This window comes from Antedon mediterranea, chromosome 6 (genome assembly GCF_964355755.1).
Source record: "Antedon mediterranea chromosome 6, ecAntMedi1.1, whole genome shotgun sequence".
NCBI lineage: Eukaryota > Metazoa > Echinodermata > Crinoidea > Comatulida > Antedonidae > Antedon > Antedon mediterranea.
In genome coordinates, this window is record NC_092675.1 from 28,254,818 (window position 1) to 28,275,333 (window position 20,516).

At 30.1% G+C, this 20,516-nt stretch overlaps 1 protein-coding gene across 4 annotated transcripts in view; it reads right to left on the reverse strand.

Moving 5' to 3' along the window:
* The window catches only part of LOC140051995 (E3 ubiquitin-protein ligase RNF220-like), a 66,873-nt gene that overhangs the window by 32,231 nt on the left and 14,126 nt on the right, over positions 1-20,516 (reverse strand). For 3 of the 4 annotated variants that reach the window (XM_072097361.1, XM_072097362.1, XM_072097359.1), the window contains exons 3-12: positions 18,111-18,237; positions 17,319-17,358; positions 15,971-16,088; positions 13,811-13,941; positions 10,206-10,329; positions 6,272-6,452; positions 4,850-4,908; positions 3,935-4,113; positions 3,661-3,735; positions 508-2,902 (exon numbers count right to left, since the gene is read on the reverse strand). In XM_072097361.1, coding sequence (XP_071953462.1) covers positions 2,831-2,902; positions 3,661-3,735; positions 3,935-4,113; positions 4,850-4,908; positions 6,272-6,452; positions 10,206-10,329; positions 13,811-13,941; positions 15,971-16,088; positions 17,319-17,358; positions 18,111-18,237 — 1,106 coding nt within the window. In that variant the 3' untranslated portion in view covers positions 508-2,830. Of the gene's footprint in view, positions 1-507; positions 2,903-3,660; positions 3,736-3,934; positions 4,114-4,849; positions 4,909-6,271; positions 6,453-10,205; positions 10,330-13,810; positions 13,942-15,970; positions 16,089-17,318; positions 17,359-18,110; positions 18,238-20,516 lie in introns of those variants that run through there. The other variant, XM_072097360.1, reaches the window with a different exon arrangement.

Consider the following 20,516-nt stretch of genomic DNA (forward strand, 5'->3'; position numbering starts at 1 on the left):
TCATACCTTAAGCTCTGTCTACACTATCAAACTAGTGTGATGTGCCCAAATATGGTAGTGATATGACATCATCACATTTTTTGTCACATAAAGTTTGATAGTGTGGACAGAGCTTAATGCACATTTAATAAGGTAGCAGAATATAACTAATGAATAATTCATGTTTTCTGCATCACTTACCTAAGAAATATATATTATGAAGACTCAATTAAAGTGCAAATATTTATAGTCTCAACGATTATAGGCAACGTCTTATATAAGTCAAAGATGCTTCCCAGGATCGGAGGAATGCCATCCTGTGATGAGAACTAGTAGCAGTCTTGTTTATTTTTAATTCATTTATATGTAATTTTACTTTCTATGGACCAGAGATTCCGAAATAAAAGATTGAATATTAGCTTCCTGATATGGTCAAATTTGCAACTCTTCTCTTCATCCTAATTGAAAACTGTGGAAACATAATATGTCAAGAAAGAAAAACATTCTGATAACACAACATTGTTCAGATTCAGCTTTGTTTATTGTTGCTACAATTTATAGGTGTTAAGAATTAATCCAAAGGTAAATTGATTAGGTTATACCACAAATTATCTATAAAAACTACAGGAATTATGATGAATTACATTCAATGAAGAGAGTCCTACGTCTAAACAGAATGTCAGGCAGATTATATCCCCCAAATTGGTACTTTACTATTACATTGTGTGTTTGTGTGCCCTTACACATACATTGCATATGGAAATAAGTTTCTCTATATCAAAACCTTTAAATATTCTATATTTAATCACCATGAAATAGACATTCTGCTCAACTTGCTCAAAATGGATCCGTGGTTATTTGCCAGATGGACTCATTTGAATTCCTTATGAAACGGAATCGGATTGTCAGGGGCAGATCTAGGGAGAACATTAGGGACACACGCTTGCCTGCTTCAGTGACAGTTAAAATGAAAGTATTACCTACTTTTGATATCTATTATTAGATATTATAAAATATGTTAGTGCTCCCCAGTTTAAAAAGTATTTCTAGATATGCCTCTGAATGTTACACAACCATATGATTACTGAAAGGACTTCGTTCATCCACAATGTCTACCATAGACCTAGGCAAAGGTAAAGGTGAGTCCTGTGTTCTCTGAACGTAGGGGAATGAGCTGTTAGGAGCTCATTGTACTAAGCCTTGGCATTATGTGGTAGGGTGGCCAGTTCCTTTCCACGCCGCCTTTTTTCTCCCTAGTATTTTCAACCAGGTACTCATTTACAGCTGAGTGGACTGGGAGTTGTCGGGAATTGAACCCGGGTCTATCTGTATGACAGTCAAGTGTCCTAACCACTTGGCTATCCAACTCCTCCTACCTAGGTAGGTATGCAAATAAGTGCTCGCTTTTTTGGACAAATTCTATGCAAGTCACCATAGAGCAACAGTACTAGAAACCAGTGTGGCAGTAAAGGTAAAGTGTTTTAGAAGTTAACTCTGCCTGACATACTGATGAGAATTGAGAAATAGACACAGACATGAATTTTTTCTAACTAGAATGAATACTATTTATAGTTGTCAAAATGCTTATTAAATTCAAAAAGAAATACTGTACTTAAAATTGGAAAATTTACATTGCTATGAATTGCATTCTTTAAAATTGCCATCCATCAAATGCACAAATAAAAACAATAAACATAAAATTATTTAAATTAATAAAAGCAATTTAAAATAACTGTATCAAAAAATGACTTCCATGAATGTATTTGAATTGCAAAACAAAAACTATTTTCTTGATTCAATGTTTTTTATATATCTTCAGGCAGAAATTTATATTGCTACTGTATTTACATTTTTTACATATAAACTGGTATAATAGAGAAACACTTTGTGTGTGTCATTTTCAACACATTTCAACTGCATCCTTGCACATAGAGGAGGAGGAGGAGGAGCTGTAAACGCATTTTAAAGCCTACAAAATTGTTGATGTTACTCAATTCCGGCCCCAAAATTGTTACCCAAATTCGACCCCAGAATTTGATAAAATCTAAGGTCGGGATAGATTTATGCAATTGAGCCTTTAATTTTTTTTTAGTAGAAATTGCATGCATGAGCGAATTTTCAATAGCAGTCTCTATTTTTGTTTAGATTTTGGCCAAATAGAACAGCTATATAAATATTTATATCATTAACACAAATCAGCTAAAAAAAAAGGCGGATTATTCAATTAATTGCTTAGGCAACATACATTTGGGCCTTATTCCAAGATAGATACAATTATTATCTAAAAAATACTTTGTTAACCTTTTTTTGAATTTATTCATGTATTTAAGAACAAGATTTTACCCAGTTCTGTAGTCTGTAGCTGCGACTGTTTGAAGGCAGTTATAAATTCCTTGACATTCCTACAGCATTTTTAGTAGAATCGGTTTATACTAGTCCTATCATGTACATACTTCAGTATTGATAATCACACAACAAAAAAATCAAATCAGTTACAACTGTTCCAATTTTGTCAAGGAAAAGGAATGCAATTATTACCATCAGGTAGCTTCTGTACATACAGGTACATTATAAATTACAGATTTTATTCAGATGAGCCCAAAAGAATGTGTCCACATTGTTGCATCACAAGGCGTGTTGGTATCGTAGACTAAGCCTAAATATCATAATACTGGAAAAACAAAATGTACTACTGTAGATGCCGATTTAAAAAGTTCTAGGTCTACTAGGTTTCAAATAAAATCTCAATATTTTCAGCTCATTTTTATGTTACATTTTTATATTCAGTTCCACATGATTGCGTTCCTGTAGACTGCGCTAGCACATCAAGGTGACGACGATCTTTAGATCTCTACAGGTATATCTTGCGTAGCTGGGCTGGAGCTGTGATCATGTTGCACTGGGGACATAACTTCTTTGCACCCTACAAAATATAAATTTTACATAAAATAATATAGTAAAGGAACAAGTTTATTATTTACTACATGGTTTTGAACAGGGTAATCGGTGTGGTTTTGGTTTGAATGTATGAATAAAATTTTAATTTAAATATTTTATTTATACTGAGCGACCTCAAAACTGGTCTCCCAGAGGGCCCAGTTATGATCAGTGGCTGTGATGTACTAGTACACAAGGGTAACCCCCTACTCGTCTCGAAAGATGTATTAGGTTATTTAAAGCGCAGATAACTAAATTTTTATATATAGTATTATATTTTATCATTCCCATATCATTAATTTACATTGTAATTGTATTTTTCAAAGTTGTATTGTAATATATAGTTGTATTTTTATATATTTTAACTAATTTTTTTATAATGTAATGCAAACTTTTTATATACCATATTAAATAAATAAAATTTAAAGAAAAATTAAACTAATACAATATTTACTTACACAAGAAAATAGTATCAACAACAATAGTTATTGATACAGATGGGTGTTAAATACACATACATGTTAAAGTTTTGTCTACACTATCAAACTAGTTTGACAAAATAAGTGTGATATGCACAAATATGGTAGTAATATGACATGATCATGTCCATATATGGGCACATCACATTTTGTTGTCACTTTAAATGTGATAGTGTAGACAGAGCTTTATATTCGATATCTATAATTTTGGTTTTTATCTAACAGATTTATAAAATACTAAATACTAAAGAGGTACATGACTTACTAAGGTTCGCAGCCAGCATTCTTGGCAGTGGACATGCCAACATTGGACAGACACCAGAGGCGTTGTGTAACCCTCCTAGAAAAAGAAAAATAGACGGTAAAGCTATTAAATACACAATCGATGCACAATTATTACAACAGCAACACTACCATTATTATTATATAAAATAAAGTTTGCAGTCTAAAAAAAGAAAAAAGGAAATAAAGTCAAGTTGAGAATGTTTGGAAACACATGGTGTACCACAAGTCTTACTTTACTAGTGTTATCAACTTACCATGCATATAAGACATTTCATAGACTCTTTCTTGTTTTCTTTCATATCTTGTAGTTGACATTTTAAGGATTCAATCAATGTATTTGCACTTGGAGGAATGCAAGAGCTGCTGCAGACCCCATCTTCACCATCACCGCTATCTCTTACTATCTTATCTGCTTCTGATGAAGACTCTGGTGCTAAAAATATATTTTAAAATGTTATCTCTGAAACCATCAATAGGATAGGAATCAAGATTAAGAAAGAAAAAGTTCATGAGAATGTTTCATATAGTTGTAAGGCTTAAGAATATTTTTTCTTCATTTCCCAATTACTTTTAGTAGGGAAAAGAAAGGCTTTTGTTATTAGGCAAACTAGAGGATAACAAACAATACTCAACCTACTGTGTAAATTATGACCCTATATTGTATGTGCTTAAATATTTTTGAACCATCATTAACATAGCTAGTTGTCCTCAAGATGGGGTGTGTAGCTGTCGTAGATAATGCCAAGGATGTGGAGTAGAGAGTGTTAACAAAGCCACTGCTTAGTTCACATGCAAAGACGTAGGCCATCAAACCGTACGTGTGAACATACCCTAATAGTATTTACGTGTTAAGCTCTGTCTACACTATCAAACTAATTTAACAAAAAAATGTGTGATGTGTCCAAATATGGTAGGGATATGCTTAAATATGGTAGTGATATGACATCATCATGTCCATATATGGGCACATCACATAAAGTTTGATAGTGTAGACAGAGCTTACCACTAAAGGAAAGCTGCTACACACTTTTCCTAAGGAAATTACTTACTTCTGTAAGTAATTGTTTTTTCTGATTAGCATTAAGTTTCCTATGTCTTTATCTTCTTCCTATTATACTTCCAATATCTATTAATTACCAATTATCGTTACAATAAAAAATACAACTCACCTGGTTGTTCCCACTTGCTCTTTTCCAAGGAAGGAGACCGTGAACTAGACGCCTCACCCCTGTAACAAATGTTTACAAATTATTAACTTTCTCTAAAGCCTGGTTTCCATAAAATCGCTACACGACAGAGCGTAGCGATTCTATGGAAACGCTAGAATTTATCGGGGATCTAGTACGCGAGTGCTAAATATTCTTTGGTACGCGTATTACGATTCATCGCCGACAAAATCGGCAAAGTTGAACATGGTTGAACTTTGCCAATTTGACTGCGATGAATCGGGGAGAATTCCCGATTGCGTCGGCGACATCTGCGCGTGTAGCGATTTTAATGGAAACGCTGTAGCGATTTTAATGGAAACCAGGCTTTAACTACACTAAATTCTTCAACTAAATATGGTATTCTTCAACAATTCAAGTAAATATGAATTATCAGCAGTAGAAATTGAATTATAAACCAGATTCATCAAGGACATTTTATTTTATTAAAAAATTAGACAGTTATTAAGGAAAACTAGACATTTTGTGCTTTTAGCCCAAAAATATGTCTGGTAGTTTTGAAAGAGTTCAATGCATTTTCTTTATTCTTATAAATCAGAGAATTTTTATGACAATGGATAGCTTATTATTTAAAATTTCATTTCTTTTCAATATTTTTTTTCATTAATTTCTTTTCTATCTCTAAAATTAGATGAAAAAAATTCTAAAAGATAATCATAAAATACAGCATTAAAATTAAATAGATTTACAAAATATGTGGGAATACCACCACATGTGACTATAAATATAGCATATTTTCTTTTTGTTGTAAACAGCATTGATTTTTTATACGCACTAAACAAATTAAAATCATTTTTATATTCAGGCAATAAATCAAACGTACTACATAATATTTTGCAATGCTGCTTAAAATTAATTTTGTAAAACTAACATAAAAATCTGATTCTTCATTATTTTTTTATTTGGTGAATTTAATTCACTCCAGGGACGTATGTTAGTTATATAGGCGGATGTCAGTTGGTACGGAGTATTGTTTGATTTTACGAGCAAATAAAACCATAACCATATTTATATAGATTTTCGCATATGCTACGAAGGATGGAGAGAACATTATCAAATTTACTTTGTTAATAAATAACAGTGGTGTGCATATTTAATATTTTTATACATTTTATAAAATACATAATAATAACTGTATCATTATTCAGATCATTAAAATTAGTCATAAACATATGTTTTGATTTGTAAGAGTACGTTTATAATAGTTCTATGAACTTTCATGGTATTTAATATAAAAGTTGCACGTGATATCAAAAATTATTATTAAATTAAAATTAAATAACAATGAAAGCACTCCGAAAAAAAGCACTGCAACAACTATGCTTATTCATCATGCGGTAGCTACTTCATCTGAAGGATACTTACGTAAGGAGGGCACCTCTGATGGCCTGTCTCTGGCGTTCCTCCGATGGCTCATCTGATGAGCATGGTATTATGTCAGCCTCTGTGAACTGTGCTTGTCCATACTCAGCCGTATCATCTCCGTCCACATTCAAGTTCACGTCTATGTCTTCTTCTGTGTATGTTCTTCTCTGGAAACCTGTACCTATGGGAAATACAGATTGCGCAATAATTTAATGATACTTTAACGTCTAAACCAATACAAGATAAAACACTTTGGATGACCAGCAAAATGGAATATTTAATAAAGAAACTGACAGATGTCTTACGCTATGGCTACACTATCAAACTAGTCTGACAAAAAAGTGTGATGTGGCCATATATGGTAGTGATATGGCCAAATATGGTAGTAATAAGACATCACCATGTCCATATATGGGCACATTACAATTTGTTGTCACATAAAGTTTGACAGAGCTTTAGTAAAAGACACTAGTTATTAATAACTCTAAAAACAGTGAAGTATATAAATATCAATACCATTGATTTCACAAACATTTCACAACTCAATGTAAAAATAAATATAGGAAATGTTCTTAAAAGCTAGTTGAAAGTTGATCAATTTGATTCTGAGTAATTTTAAACTTTATTATATATTATTTATATTTTAAACTAATACATAATGTCAATATATATATCAGACGAAGGAAGGAAAAATAAAAAAAAGTTGAATATATTTGGATGTGTTATGGATGTTGCAGTACTGTATCTGTTTTTATGTTGTAAAAATTGGGTTTTTTTAAATCGTTTTAAACATTCACTTATAAGTTGTAAGAAATTATATTTATGTTTGTTTCTGAATGAAGGAAATAAAATGTTATTTTGATTGATTGATTTGATTAAGTCTGAATAAAAAAAAAGAAAAAAAAATACAACATAGTAACTTTATATGGATAAACAACTTAATAGATCTACGCTCGCAGACTCATAAATATGATTGTTGAATTATTGGTGGCGTAAAGGGCGAAGAATAACGTAACATTGTAATTAACATTCCATAAATTATTAGTTGTTTCGGGATTGAGCATCCATTACCGACGATTAAGACGTTTGACAGATTAAGTCAACGTAGGTGTTATGGTAATCCTTACATTAGCAAGATTCTCAATCTAGAATTAGAAGATGATTAGACCGTTTTAGTTACCAATTTTATCTTTTATCTATCGGGTAATTATAATCGTAAAAAGAAGAACAGTGCCATCAATGTTTGAATTTTAATAACCACTCGAGTAAAAGTATATTTCAGAAAAAAAATATGGAAAAGGGGGCAAAACTTGACACCAAGATGAATACATGGTATATAATATTTATTCAATAAATTAAATGTTAACTATATTATAAAACAGGATTGAACAGAAAAACAAAATGTTGCACTGTACATGACATGATAATTTGCCCTAGGTGTTAAAAAAAATAAAAATCAAGATTGTGTTGATAGTTTGCCAACAGGCACAATGTCAGTAATAACTATATCAAAGTGGACTGCATCTTTCGCAATAAAAACATAAATTGATTTAGCAGTCCCGACATAGTATTTACAGACTATCCACTAAGCATATTAAAAAAACAATTTTTTCCACTCTGGCATGATTTTAAAATTTATTATACATGAGCATTTAGCAAATAATTTTCAGAGAACTACAAGTAGTACTGTACAAATTAAGAGAGAACGTGCCCTTGTGTAATATACATAGTTCAAATTATTGAACCAATTACATGATCATAAAAACATTTAAACACTTTGAATTAAGTAGTACACATAATGTATGTATTGCTAAAACCTACAGTTGACGTTCATTGTATTTTTTCAAAATCAAGATCTCTTTCTTTTTTATTTAAAAATAAGTTCAACAGCAAACACATGCTTAAACCATGGACCTATAAATATAAATTAGTATATATTTATAGGTCCATGCTTAAACTATAGGACGCGAAGCAAAGAAAACAATGCATGCTATTATCAAAGCCTTGTTTAGTTTCACGTACGGAAATGGCGTCAAATTCTTTTTGCAATTTGTGGTTCCAATATTTCAATCCAATTAAATTTTAATGTAACTTTATAATCATTTTTTGCTAAAACTAATACCAGCAAAATGTTTTTCTTATAAAATAGACGAAACAAAACTAATAAGGTTGGTGTATTACAATCTTTGTTTCTGTCATGTATTTTAGTACGATTCAAATTCACGTCTAATAAAAAATCAATATTTGTATAGAACTTTTGTATCAACAAATGTAATTCTGAAATAGCTATAAAAATGAATGAAAAACAAAATCATCAAAATTATGGATACAAACAATTCTATCTTTGTATGTTTTTTTAATATTTTTTGTGAGTATCAGTAGCTGGATCTCAATGGAGATACAAATAAAATACAGTAGGCAAAAATCTAAAGTAAATGATAAAGTAAAACAGTGTACGAATACCGCAGTACCGCAATAATACATAAACAGCAGTGTGATATCACATGTGATATCACATGCCTAATCACTTCTATTAAAAATCTAATAAAAAACTAAATAATAAACTTAAAATTATAAAGAAAAATAATTTGTTTCAGACACACTGAGATTGTATCATGTTGAAATCGAGTATTTTAATTGCTTTGGATGTTCGTTAGTTAAGATCCATTAAGTTCTTTGTCTAACTCATTAAGGCAGGTTAGAAATCAACGATCTCAATGTGTTAACTGCTTAGATCATTCTGTCACTACCAACAATGTATCTATAAATTTTGTTTTCAAGCTGTTGTTTTAGTCACATACTAAAGAAGGTATTTCTTTGTAACAATAAGCTTATGATTGCTATATTCATTTTATATGCTTTGATGAATGGGATGTATTTTAAAATTGTTATTACAAGTTATCTTATGACGCACTGTCTCTGCTGAATTCCACGAAATATTTAAGTAAACAAATCAACATAATTTATCAACTTTTCAAATTGAAAAAAAAAAGATATTTTAAGCTCTGTCTACACTATCAAATTAGTTTAAAAAAATGTGATGTGCCCAAATATGGTAGTGATATGACATCATCATGTCCATATATGGGCACATCACATTCTGTTGTCACATAAAGTTTGATAGTGTAGATAGTCGATTAATTAATACACTACATATTTTATTTTATAACTAAAGGATAGAAGCATAGAATCTAAATAGGTCTAAATTAAAATAAATAATTGATTAAGTCTGTGAATTTCAAATCCAATTGTCAATAATATTATCAAATATTTAGACAATTTGCACTTTATACCAATACTAAATACAGTACAATAATTGTTTGAATAAGTTATAATCCAGTACACATTATACAGTATTGTGTTTGTTAAACAGCAGCTGTATATTAAATACAATATTAGGCCTATTACCAAGAATAGGCCTAATTAAACTTCAATTGATTTAAAATTACAATGATTTATTCTAGAGGATCATTGAACTTCATAAAGATGGAAATTTAATTGGAACATACTACATTACTACAGCCTGCAGCATGGTAGTAGCCCTAATTCTAAGTCTGTCCATACCATGTATATTTTACTCCTTACCTTGTAGTAGCCCTAATTCTAGTCTGACCACACCATGAATATTCTACTCCTTACCTTTAAATCCAGCCTGCATCATGGTAGTAGCCCTAATTCTAGTCTGTCCACACCATGTTTATTTACTCCTTACCTTTAAATCCAGCCTGCAGCATGGTAGTAGCCCTAATTCTAGTCTGTCCACACCATGTTTATTCTACTCCTTACCTTTAAATCCAGCCTGCAGCATGGTAGTAGCCCTAATTCTAGTCTGTCCACACCATGTTTATTCTACTCCTTACCTTTAAATCCAGCCTGCATTATGGTAGTAGCCCTAATTCTAGTCTGTTCACACCATGTTTATTCTACTCCTTACCTTTAAATCCAGCCTGCAGCATGGTAGTAGCCCTAATTCTAGTCTGTCCACACCATGTATATTCTTCGTACTCTTCACCCTCCACGTCAACGGTCATATTCTCATTTGTTGGTAAAATATGATGCTGTAAAAAAAAAAAACAAAACAAAGGTTACTACATTTAATAAATGCAACATATTATTATATAATTTGCCATTTCTTTGCATAGTTTGGCAGCTAAACAAATAGGTTAAAAATACAAATTATTTTTAAAAATTGGCCTTTATTGGTTGTTTTGTTAAGATTTTTAGAAGATTTATAAAATATGTAATGTAATGCGACATTTATATACAATTTCTTGTAGATGTTGTAATTGCAGATCAAAATTTGTAATAATTAATTTGTAACTGTTTAGTTTTTCCTTGCCTTTAAAGCTCTGTCTACACTTTATCAAACTTTATGTGACAAAAAAATGTGATGTGCTCATACATATGGACATGATGAGGTCATATCACTGCCATATTTGAGCATATCACTACCATGTTTGGGAACATCACACTTTTCATTTATCAAAGTAGTTTGATAGTGTAGACAAGGCAATTGGCAGAAATGTTAAAAAAATGAATACAATGTTCTCACAATATAAATATGGAGTTTTACATGTTACTATTCAAATACATCACTTGAAATAGTTTGGATTATAATAATGTTCATGAAGTTATTTCAAACCCACGCATGTTTTACTGCCACATACTAATTGCACATTTTGCAGTTTATCTCTAAGTGGTAAAAATGTCCCATAATAAAAATCTAGTGAGTCCCGCTGGAGTTTTTTTCAATGTTACTTCATCCTTAAATATACATTTGCTTTTCTTTCCTGACTTTTAATGTGTTTGCGAGACCTTTGTACTTTAAATGTCGGTAATCTCTGAGTGAAATTGTATAATCGTAAAAAATCAAAATAGAGTAACATCTAAAACAAGTTATTCAATACATGCACTCCCCGAGCAAAGAGCATCTTCGGCTATATCCACATTTCAAATGGTTTATAAAAACATTTAACTGGCCTGCAATTGGCTTAATAAATCTTCCTTTTCCATTTACAGATAAAAGACTTCCTAAGAGATTACTGGAAGATCTTAAGACAAGGCCGAAAAACAAGTACGGAGGTCTTTAATGGATCATGTTATCTGTGTTCGATGCAGTTATATGCCGAGTCCTGCTGATTGCGAGTGGTAAACACACCACTACGTAAAACAAAGACAAGTACTCATCCTCAGGGTTGTTTTATAAGAATGTTATCAACATTATTGCTTTCAATAATAAGCCAGACAAGGTTGTTTACAACGAGATGAAGCGTTTGTTTTTTTTTATACAATTAGCGGTAACTTAAAGTACTTCAGTTACGAACACGATAGTAATATAAAACGTACATTCCCACTACTTGGAACCTGTATCGTTTGCCGTAGGCAGGTAGATTTTCGCGAGATTAGCAACTGTTGTTGACTAGTGTAATGTCGGCGATAAGTAATAAATCTTAGAACAAGAAACAGAATGCTACTAAGCGATTTACTTAATCATTTCATTAGCACAAAAACTAAGCACTGAAAACTCGTAAATAACTCTCTAATGCTCTTTCAACTCTCAACTTTCAAAAAATATTTTTAACTGTTACATAAAAGTCAGTTAAACACTTTATTTTTATAATTATTAATTTATCTATCGCTGAAAAATGTTGAAGTAAATAGTTATTAGTCAAAATTTACTGCTGCATATAATATTCGTACAGTAAAATCCTAAATTAAGGATTTTTTGGCAAAAAAAGAGTAAAATTTGCAAAATTAATAAAATTAAAAAATGCATAGTTACAGAGACTTTAAACTGGATGTCAGTGTACACATCTGGCTAGTGTGCACTTTAAAGAACCCAGTACCCAGTACATCTTTCGGTAGAATATGGTGGTTATTTGGGCGTCCATCCCCGGTCCCGGACATATGAATGCGTGCTGTTTGGGGAGATGAAAGCTTAGTGTGCTTTATTATAAATATGAATATATCGCTTTGATCAGTTTATTATTTATACACTTTTAGCAAATAATAGCATGATACTGTGGGTCCACATTCAAAATAAATAAAATTGAGTTTATGTATATATTTTAAAACTAAAAATCATTGTACTATTTTATATGTTATTGTAATACTAAAAATGTTTATTATACTTTTTGTAAACAAAAGATGGGTGAGAGTACAGAAATCAGATTTTGGACACTATATAAAAAAAAACCAGTCAATACAACTTGGACATTTCATCACAACAATCTTAGATGATAAAAAAGTAATGGGAAAAAAAATTTACCTTGAGACGATTTGCAGTAAAGTGTCTGCAATTACAATTTTGATGGAACGACTTAAAAAGTGTGCCAAAAATGACAAATATCAGTCACTTTGCATCATCCGCTGACTGCTAATGTTCTTGTTTAAATCTTATGATCAAATACTTTAAAAGTTCCTTCACTTGCATTAAGAAGGCAACAACTTTAGCAATATAAAGGCTAAGTAAGATTCAAGAAACCAATCAACCACTACTAAAACTACATGACAAATATATTACAGAAACCAAGCGGAATTTTTACAGAGTTAAATCACTTCACGGTAAGATTCACATACACTAATGATCATCTTGGAACGGTGAGAGCACCGAAAAAAGGTCAACGGTAATGCAAAATAATCTTTTTTCGCAAGTAAGGTTGTAAATATGAATTCCGACTGTGAGCTTATTTGCAAAAAAAGTAAAGCAAGTCAGACGGAGATTCATTAGCTGTAAATAACGCGACTACTTCGTTATGAATCCGTAAAACGAGTTACAATTCAGTAAGTCTTAAAAAATTTATGAATTGCTAAGTAAATCACAAATTGTAGCAAGTCACAGAGCTTCTCTTTTTATTACGTGAAGACTAAAACGTTTTTATAGAATTTATATAACAGTCTTTAAAAATGGTTATAAAATATTTTTATTGAAAAATATTACAGCAAAAAGAAATCTGTAAACAAGTATCAACTAAAGTTTTTATATATAAATTATTAATAATTTTGTGTTAAAGATACATTGTCCTCGTGAAAAGAATTTTTTTAAACATTTTTTTTTAATGTGCCATTTTGATGTTATGTTCCATAATAGTTATTCACTTTGACAAAAATTGGATCGAAAAAAGAGCAACAAATAGTCAGTCAAACTGGCTGGCAGCAAATGGGTTTTTTGTTGAATTTAACTGTTTGTTTTGTCTTTTTATAAGTGAAAACATTTTTTTTTTTTTTAGCAGAAAGGATTAACTTTATTAAAACTACAAAATGACCTGAGTTTCAAAATCTGGTTAATCTTTATTTTTACATTTGATAACATTAGATAACATTCCCGAGACACTTGTCGATTTTTTGCTTTTGTCAAATTAGATCAGAGGTAGACAGGCATCGAGGATATTAAAGTAAAATCTAGTAAAGTTGCTAGATAAAAAACAACTTAGCAGAGTGACAAACATCAGATTAGCCCGTTGTTTTAATTAGTATAGTAGTATTAACCTCATTTTTCAATTTCAATTATTCTTATTAAAAACTGATCAAGTAAATTACCTTTCGTAGACATATCTCCGCATGATGGTTTCTCTCCTCGGGGGATCCTTCAAGAACTTCATCACAAATAGGACAATGAGTTAGATCACCGTCATCACTACGGCGCCCCCTTCGACTTCGGCCTACACGTGCTGTGAAATTCAAATAATGTATTAACCGAGAATGCGTGATATAGCAATTCAAGTTTTCTTTTCATTTAATTAGTCATCAACTAATAAAGTGGTAATCCATGTAGGGCCAAACATCATTTTTGAAAAATTGATTATAATATAATATAAAAACAATTAATAGCAATGTCAGTCTTACTGTAGTTATTGTATATTGCAGTCTAAAGGTATGTTCCTAAATCATTATAATTCAATACCAACCAGCATTAATTTCTTACTAATTGGATTCCAAATTTGACATTAACTTTCTTAAATTAAACTTAATTCAGAGAAACAAAACGGTTGAACTACAAAAATCAAGGAAAATGGCAACATAATAATGACAGTAGCAGTCGCACGTCAAAGTTGATTAAAATACAACGTTTTTTGTTCTCTTCTTCTTAAATCTATATTGTTTTGGCCTTATGACGTTAGCTCAACACATTTACAGTGCTAATTGGTTTTAGAGACAACAGTCATTTTAACACCTGCTGACGAATAAATCAAATACACCAGCGAATTTGCTTTCCTCGCAAATTAAAAACTTCAGCAAAAATTCATAAACCCTTGTATTCTATTGTCAGATTAGATCTTTTTTTACAGAATATAGTGTTTTAGGATTTTAACCCATCACTTTGATTATATTGAGAGACAGAAAAGAAACAGTTATAAAATAATGTTATCAATCTGTAATATTCAATTGTAAATTCTATTTGATAATTTTGTGATTTCTCTACTGTTTTATTTTTTATTTATTTTATTAATATTTAGTGAGGGTGACCCTAAACAGCATATGCTGACAATCAAGGGGGGCCGGGCCCTCATTGGCCATTGTCAGGGATCAGCTTCGAGACTCAGGCATTCCCTGTTGGGACGTCAATGTCGTCCTAGCCGCTCATATGCATCCCCCCTTCGAGCCCCTAAGTAGGGCATCGCTTTACAACCTGTCTCTCAAAACACATTATAAAAAAACATATATGTTGTATTTAATATTGTTTAAATGTTGCATGTAGCAAATTGTATATATTTATAATTAATTAATTATTTCATTTAGTCAAATGGCCATAGATTGTTTCAGTTTCCAGAAATACAGGTGGCAAACTATACAAGACATCTGGATCTGATTTGTAGGGATGAACTACCATATTACTGAAAGTATGTAATGTATACATTTATCAGATTAATTAAACTTTCAAAACTATATAAATCATTCATAATATAAAATAATAAATATTATGATGATAAATTAATCCTTTATTAATATTGATGTCTGTATGGTGTTATTGCATAGAGAAGGTATAAAATGGGTTGAAACATGTCGGCTGAATAGAAGGCTAGTCAATTTAATACAATGAAATCAATAGATAAATAGTGATTACTAGTTTGCTGGGAGGCAGGCACATAAAGCATTTTATGACATCGGTAGCAGTAGATGATAAATCATGTTTAAAGTCCACAAGTATACAGCATTAATCTTTAAATAAGTCCTCTCTGATAGCAAACCTATCGTCAATCCATAATGATTGAATACCGTGACAATGTTTCCAACAATATCAAATTAACTACTAATTCAACTATAACCATATTTTTTTAATTTATGAAAGTAGATATTTAAGACAGACAGGTCTTTAAAATTGATATCCCGTCTGTCTGTTTATCCTGCTCAAATGCTGCCCTCACAAGTCATTATTAGCTAAATCATAAATGTTTTATTTTATTGAACTCTGTTTCATGAGGGTAGCCTATCCAACAAAACTGATCTTAGGGGCCTTCAACAACACAATACAGAAATACATATCATAAAAAAATAATTTAACTTAATGTTCACAATTGAAATACTGCATTGACATTAGAATACACAAAGTAAAAATTATTTTTGGTGTGCTGATGTTTGTCAGTTTGTTAGCGACATAAACCAAAAGGACATTAAGTAAATATACAAAATATAACATAAATATAACATAAAATAAATGTAATTATTTTAAAATACAAACAATATAATTATTTTTCTTACCATTTAGTCTTGATTGTCGATTTGCCTTAATTTTCAGGTAAGTTTCAAATCTAGTTTCATGATTATCCGAAGATGATGGGTTTTCTTTGTTTCTCCGCGAAGACGGACCCTGTGACCCCTGCGACAGTAAAAAGTATACATTACAGACCTCACTGCACTAATAAAATATCTTTATAATATTCTATTTTAAAATTGTTTAAAACTTGCATTTAAATAATATTTTTATTTTACACAAAAGTTTGCATATTAATTATTGGTTATTCTTAATATTGTTTAATTTTTTATTAAAGTATAATTTTATTACAATTTTGTGCTATTTTTATGAAACATAACTGAATGTAATGACATGGCTAACCAGTATTCCTATTCAAGGGACAATGCGATTAAGGGGACAGTTTGGTCCCCTAATAGAATGTGATCAATATAATAATACATTGAAGAAATAACAAGTTAAATTACGTCTTTATAAGGTGTTCGTAAGTAGGCACGATATAGACTACTGTATATACACATTTAGAAGATTTACCATCACAACAAAATAGAGAAAAACATTTGTTTAAAAAGAGATGACCAAATCACTAAAAATGTCAAGATGTATTGCCTCTCAAAAACAAGAAATAAAATAAGACTTTCTCTTAGAATAGACCATTTAAGTTTTTGAAAACAATTTTCCCTATAAAATGAGAAAATAAACAACAACAACCAAAAACCCATTGGCAGGCAGGATGGTAGACTATTTTTTTGATTTAAATTTTTTTAGGTAAATAACTTTTTTTTTAAAATAATTTTTTGTTAAGGTCAATAAACTATTATGTGAAAATGTCATATTTAACAAAAAAATATAAATAATCAAACAACATTTTTCAGAACAATACATCTTTAAGAATGGACTATTTAGATGAAGTAGTGTTCATTTTTGTTACTGTTTGTATAAATTTGGCAGTCAAAATATAAATTTTTCATATTAAATCTTTGATAAATTGTATCGATAATTATTTCTATTAAATCATAAAACATTAAAAAAATAAAAAATGTTCTATGTTCCCTTTGTTGAACTATCAAGTCACTTGTGGCAAAATTCCGATAAAAGGGTAAAATATGTTTCTTTAGTTTTTACAACAAACAGCTTGAAGACGTTTCATTAAAAAAGTCAACATTACGTTAATACCATATTTAAGATCAGATTACTTGTTTTTATATTGTGATTATTATAGGTAAGAAATACATATAAATAATAGTTGAAGCGGACTCGGATGACATTAAATATATGAGGCTTTATCCCCGGTAATCTAGAAACATTTGAATGAGAGGTGATATGATTACAAGAGTAATTCCAACGTTTTCCTACCTTCCTGCTACCTGAACTGTCTCTTGATCGCCTTCCAGATCTAACAAATATAAATGTACAACTTCATATGTTTTTAGCAATGATCATATCGATATAATTAGATAAATTATAATTGAGAATTTTAAACTAAATAATTGAGCAATATATAAGGTTAAAATTAAGGTTAATAAAACCAAGATACAGTTTTTTTTTCATTCAAAATATGTAAATATCAAAGAAAATGCAATGTTTTCGCTTATATATTAAATCCTCTTAATGTAAATACATTTTATTAGGAATTATCGAAATATCATATTCTGTATTTAAATAATAATGTATTTTAATACGCTTTTGAAACATCATCAATGTATCGCTTTTCTTGAAAATCATGCATGGTCTGTTGGTATATGAGTCTCATTAGGTCACTTCCGCTAAAGACGGTTTTTGAAATTTGTTAAGAACCATTAATGCCAAAATACTGAAATCTGTGGATTTTGCTGTTATTACCATACAAGTCGAATATATAGTTTAACTGGTTGTTATTCTTCAAAAAGAGCTATATAGAAGACGTCGATCTCGTAAATTAAAGTGATCTTTGTGAACTTTTCAGCTAGGCCTATTAAGCCTACGCTGTTGGATAACGTAGCAACCGGTAACCAGGGACGCTCTGCCCGGACGCTCTGGTCAATCACCACAACCAGGCTCCAGTGTCTTGACATTGTCTTCAGGATAACTTGGAAATTGCAAAAATAAAAAAAAACATACTAGCAAATATACTTGGCATTTAATTTGCAAATAAATATATTGACAAACCTTGTCATTTTATTCAGTCTTTCAATTTCTTGCGTCAAATGAGCTTGTAGTTCTCCTGGTCTAACGGTAACACCACACACAAGGCAACACATCTGACCATCCAATGAATAACTACATTTTCTTTTCCCTGTACAAACAAACAAAAAAATATTAGAAGCTGTTGTCGGTTAAAGAAAGAAAAACTAAATTTTACATATTCATTGTTATGAAAAAATAAAAAATGTCCATATGTTTTGCTACTGCTATTCCAAATTTAAGAATAACTAAAAAATCATAATTGTTTAAAAATATCATTATTACAATTACACGTTAATATTTAAATTGGAATTAAAGTTAATATTGTTTTAAACAGAAGTAATTATTCATTTTTCAGTCTATTCTTACAATGCAATTTTATATAGAAATTCTTTGTTAATACACTGCAGTTAAAAATATATAAACAATGTTGATATAAATAATAAATTTGTACTACAGGTATATACACATTTAAAAAAATAAAAATGGTTATGTATCTTTAAACTATATCAATATCAGCCATCCAGTTAAATTAGATAAAAAATTCTATTCAAGAGCCTTTAAAATTTTGATTACTTTTCACTTAGCGCCTTTCTCCAATAGACAATAATATCCGAAATTCAGACATTTAATTTATTTATAATCACAATGATTTTACTTAGAAATTGTGTGTGTGTGTGTCAACTGCAGGAACTTTAAGAAGAAATATTGTGTTCTAGTTCTTCGCTAATACTTATTATCATTAACACTGCTTACTGTTTTTCTTTTAATCCGTGGCATTCTTTAAATCGTCTCCTGGTATTTAGATTTCTGATTTACGGTGAATTTTAAGTGCTTTAGAATTATCGATGATACACTAATGATAAGATGCTGTATGATGTATAGGCGTTAGCACTAATGCCAAGTTTGTTTCTGTACAAATTTAATTTTGACTGGCTATTTCAATTTGTAATCACTAATGGTGCGTTGTAGGTGTCGGTAGTTGACAGCGATTATCATGATTTTGATAATTATTTATCAGCATTGTTTTGCTCTAATTGGTGGAATAGTGTACTAAGTATCGGATTATGATTGCATAGATAGTAAACTCCATTCAACAGTTGTAAAACCACAGTAATTGAGGGAAACCGGCGTTAGATGTTATCTTTTGGAAAATATACAACCACAAACCATGTGTTGAGCATAATGGAAATCCAATTACTTAAGATAAGAAAACATAACTTTATTAACATATTTTACATTAAAATGAAATTAATGTAACAAGAATTGATAATTTCAAATGTTTTTTTAATTTATTTTATGAACAAAACATTTAAAAACTCAAACTTTTATCTTTTAAATCAAATTCTCTAGAGCGTTACTAATTTTACAAAACAATCATGTTTATAAAATCATAATTGAAATGTCTCTTGAATAAGAAGCACATCCAATCAAAATATACTGCAAAATTTAACATTAAAAAAATATCTGTATATACCTTTGTGTATGTGATATTTAATAGTGCAGTACGTTAATTCAGAGTAATATCAGTAAGTTTGTATCTTTATTCTTGATATACAATTTATTAGTTCACTTTCTATATTTCTTATACCCTATTTTAATTGTACAGTTGAGACTAATAGAAAAACATATTCTTTTATCACTATGAAATATGTGGAAAGGTGTTCACCATTTAGTGTCTTATTTCAACAAACAAACAAGTCTAGGTAATAGTATTAAAATGAGGGATAAGGGAGTAATGAATGACTAAAACATTATAATGAAAATGGCCAACAAAATTGAATAAGCTAAATCTGAATAAGAGAATTTTTATACAAAGAAAATATTGTTAGTGTTAAACTATTATTATATAAAAACATACTTTTAGCATGTGGAATGGCTACCGGCAGATTAGAGCGATTGATTTTTATGTGAAAGTTTCAGCAATTATTTTAAACTAGATACTGTACCGGTATATTTTATTTTTTATTTAATTATTTCTTTGTATGTTCTAGCTTTTTTGTTATATAAAAACTTACTTTATTCGCAAGTGAAATGGGCTACCGGCAGAAATTGATATTTATGTGAAATTTGTAATTATTTTAAAGACATTTTAAACAATCATTTTAAAACTAGATATATCTTATTATTTCATTATTTTTGTTTGTATGTTCTAGCTTTATTGTTGGAGTGGCACGTCTTATCAATGACAGAAGCTTTTGGCTTCTTTTGCTCAGGCTTTGGCAAAATAAAGTTGTTATTTATTGCTTGCTGAATTAAAAATGGATAATTACATTACTACAAAACAATTAAATTTTAGTATGTTAATAGTATATAAACACATTAGGCATAGAAAGTTAATTCTTATTCCTTATAATTTATATAGAAATAATGTTCCTTTGTATCTTATTT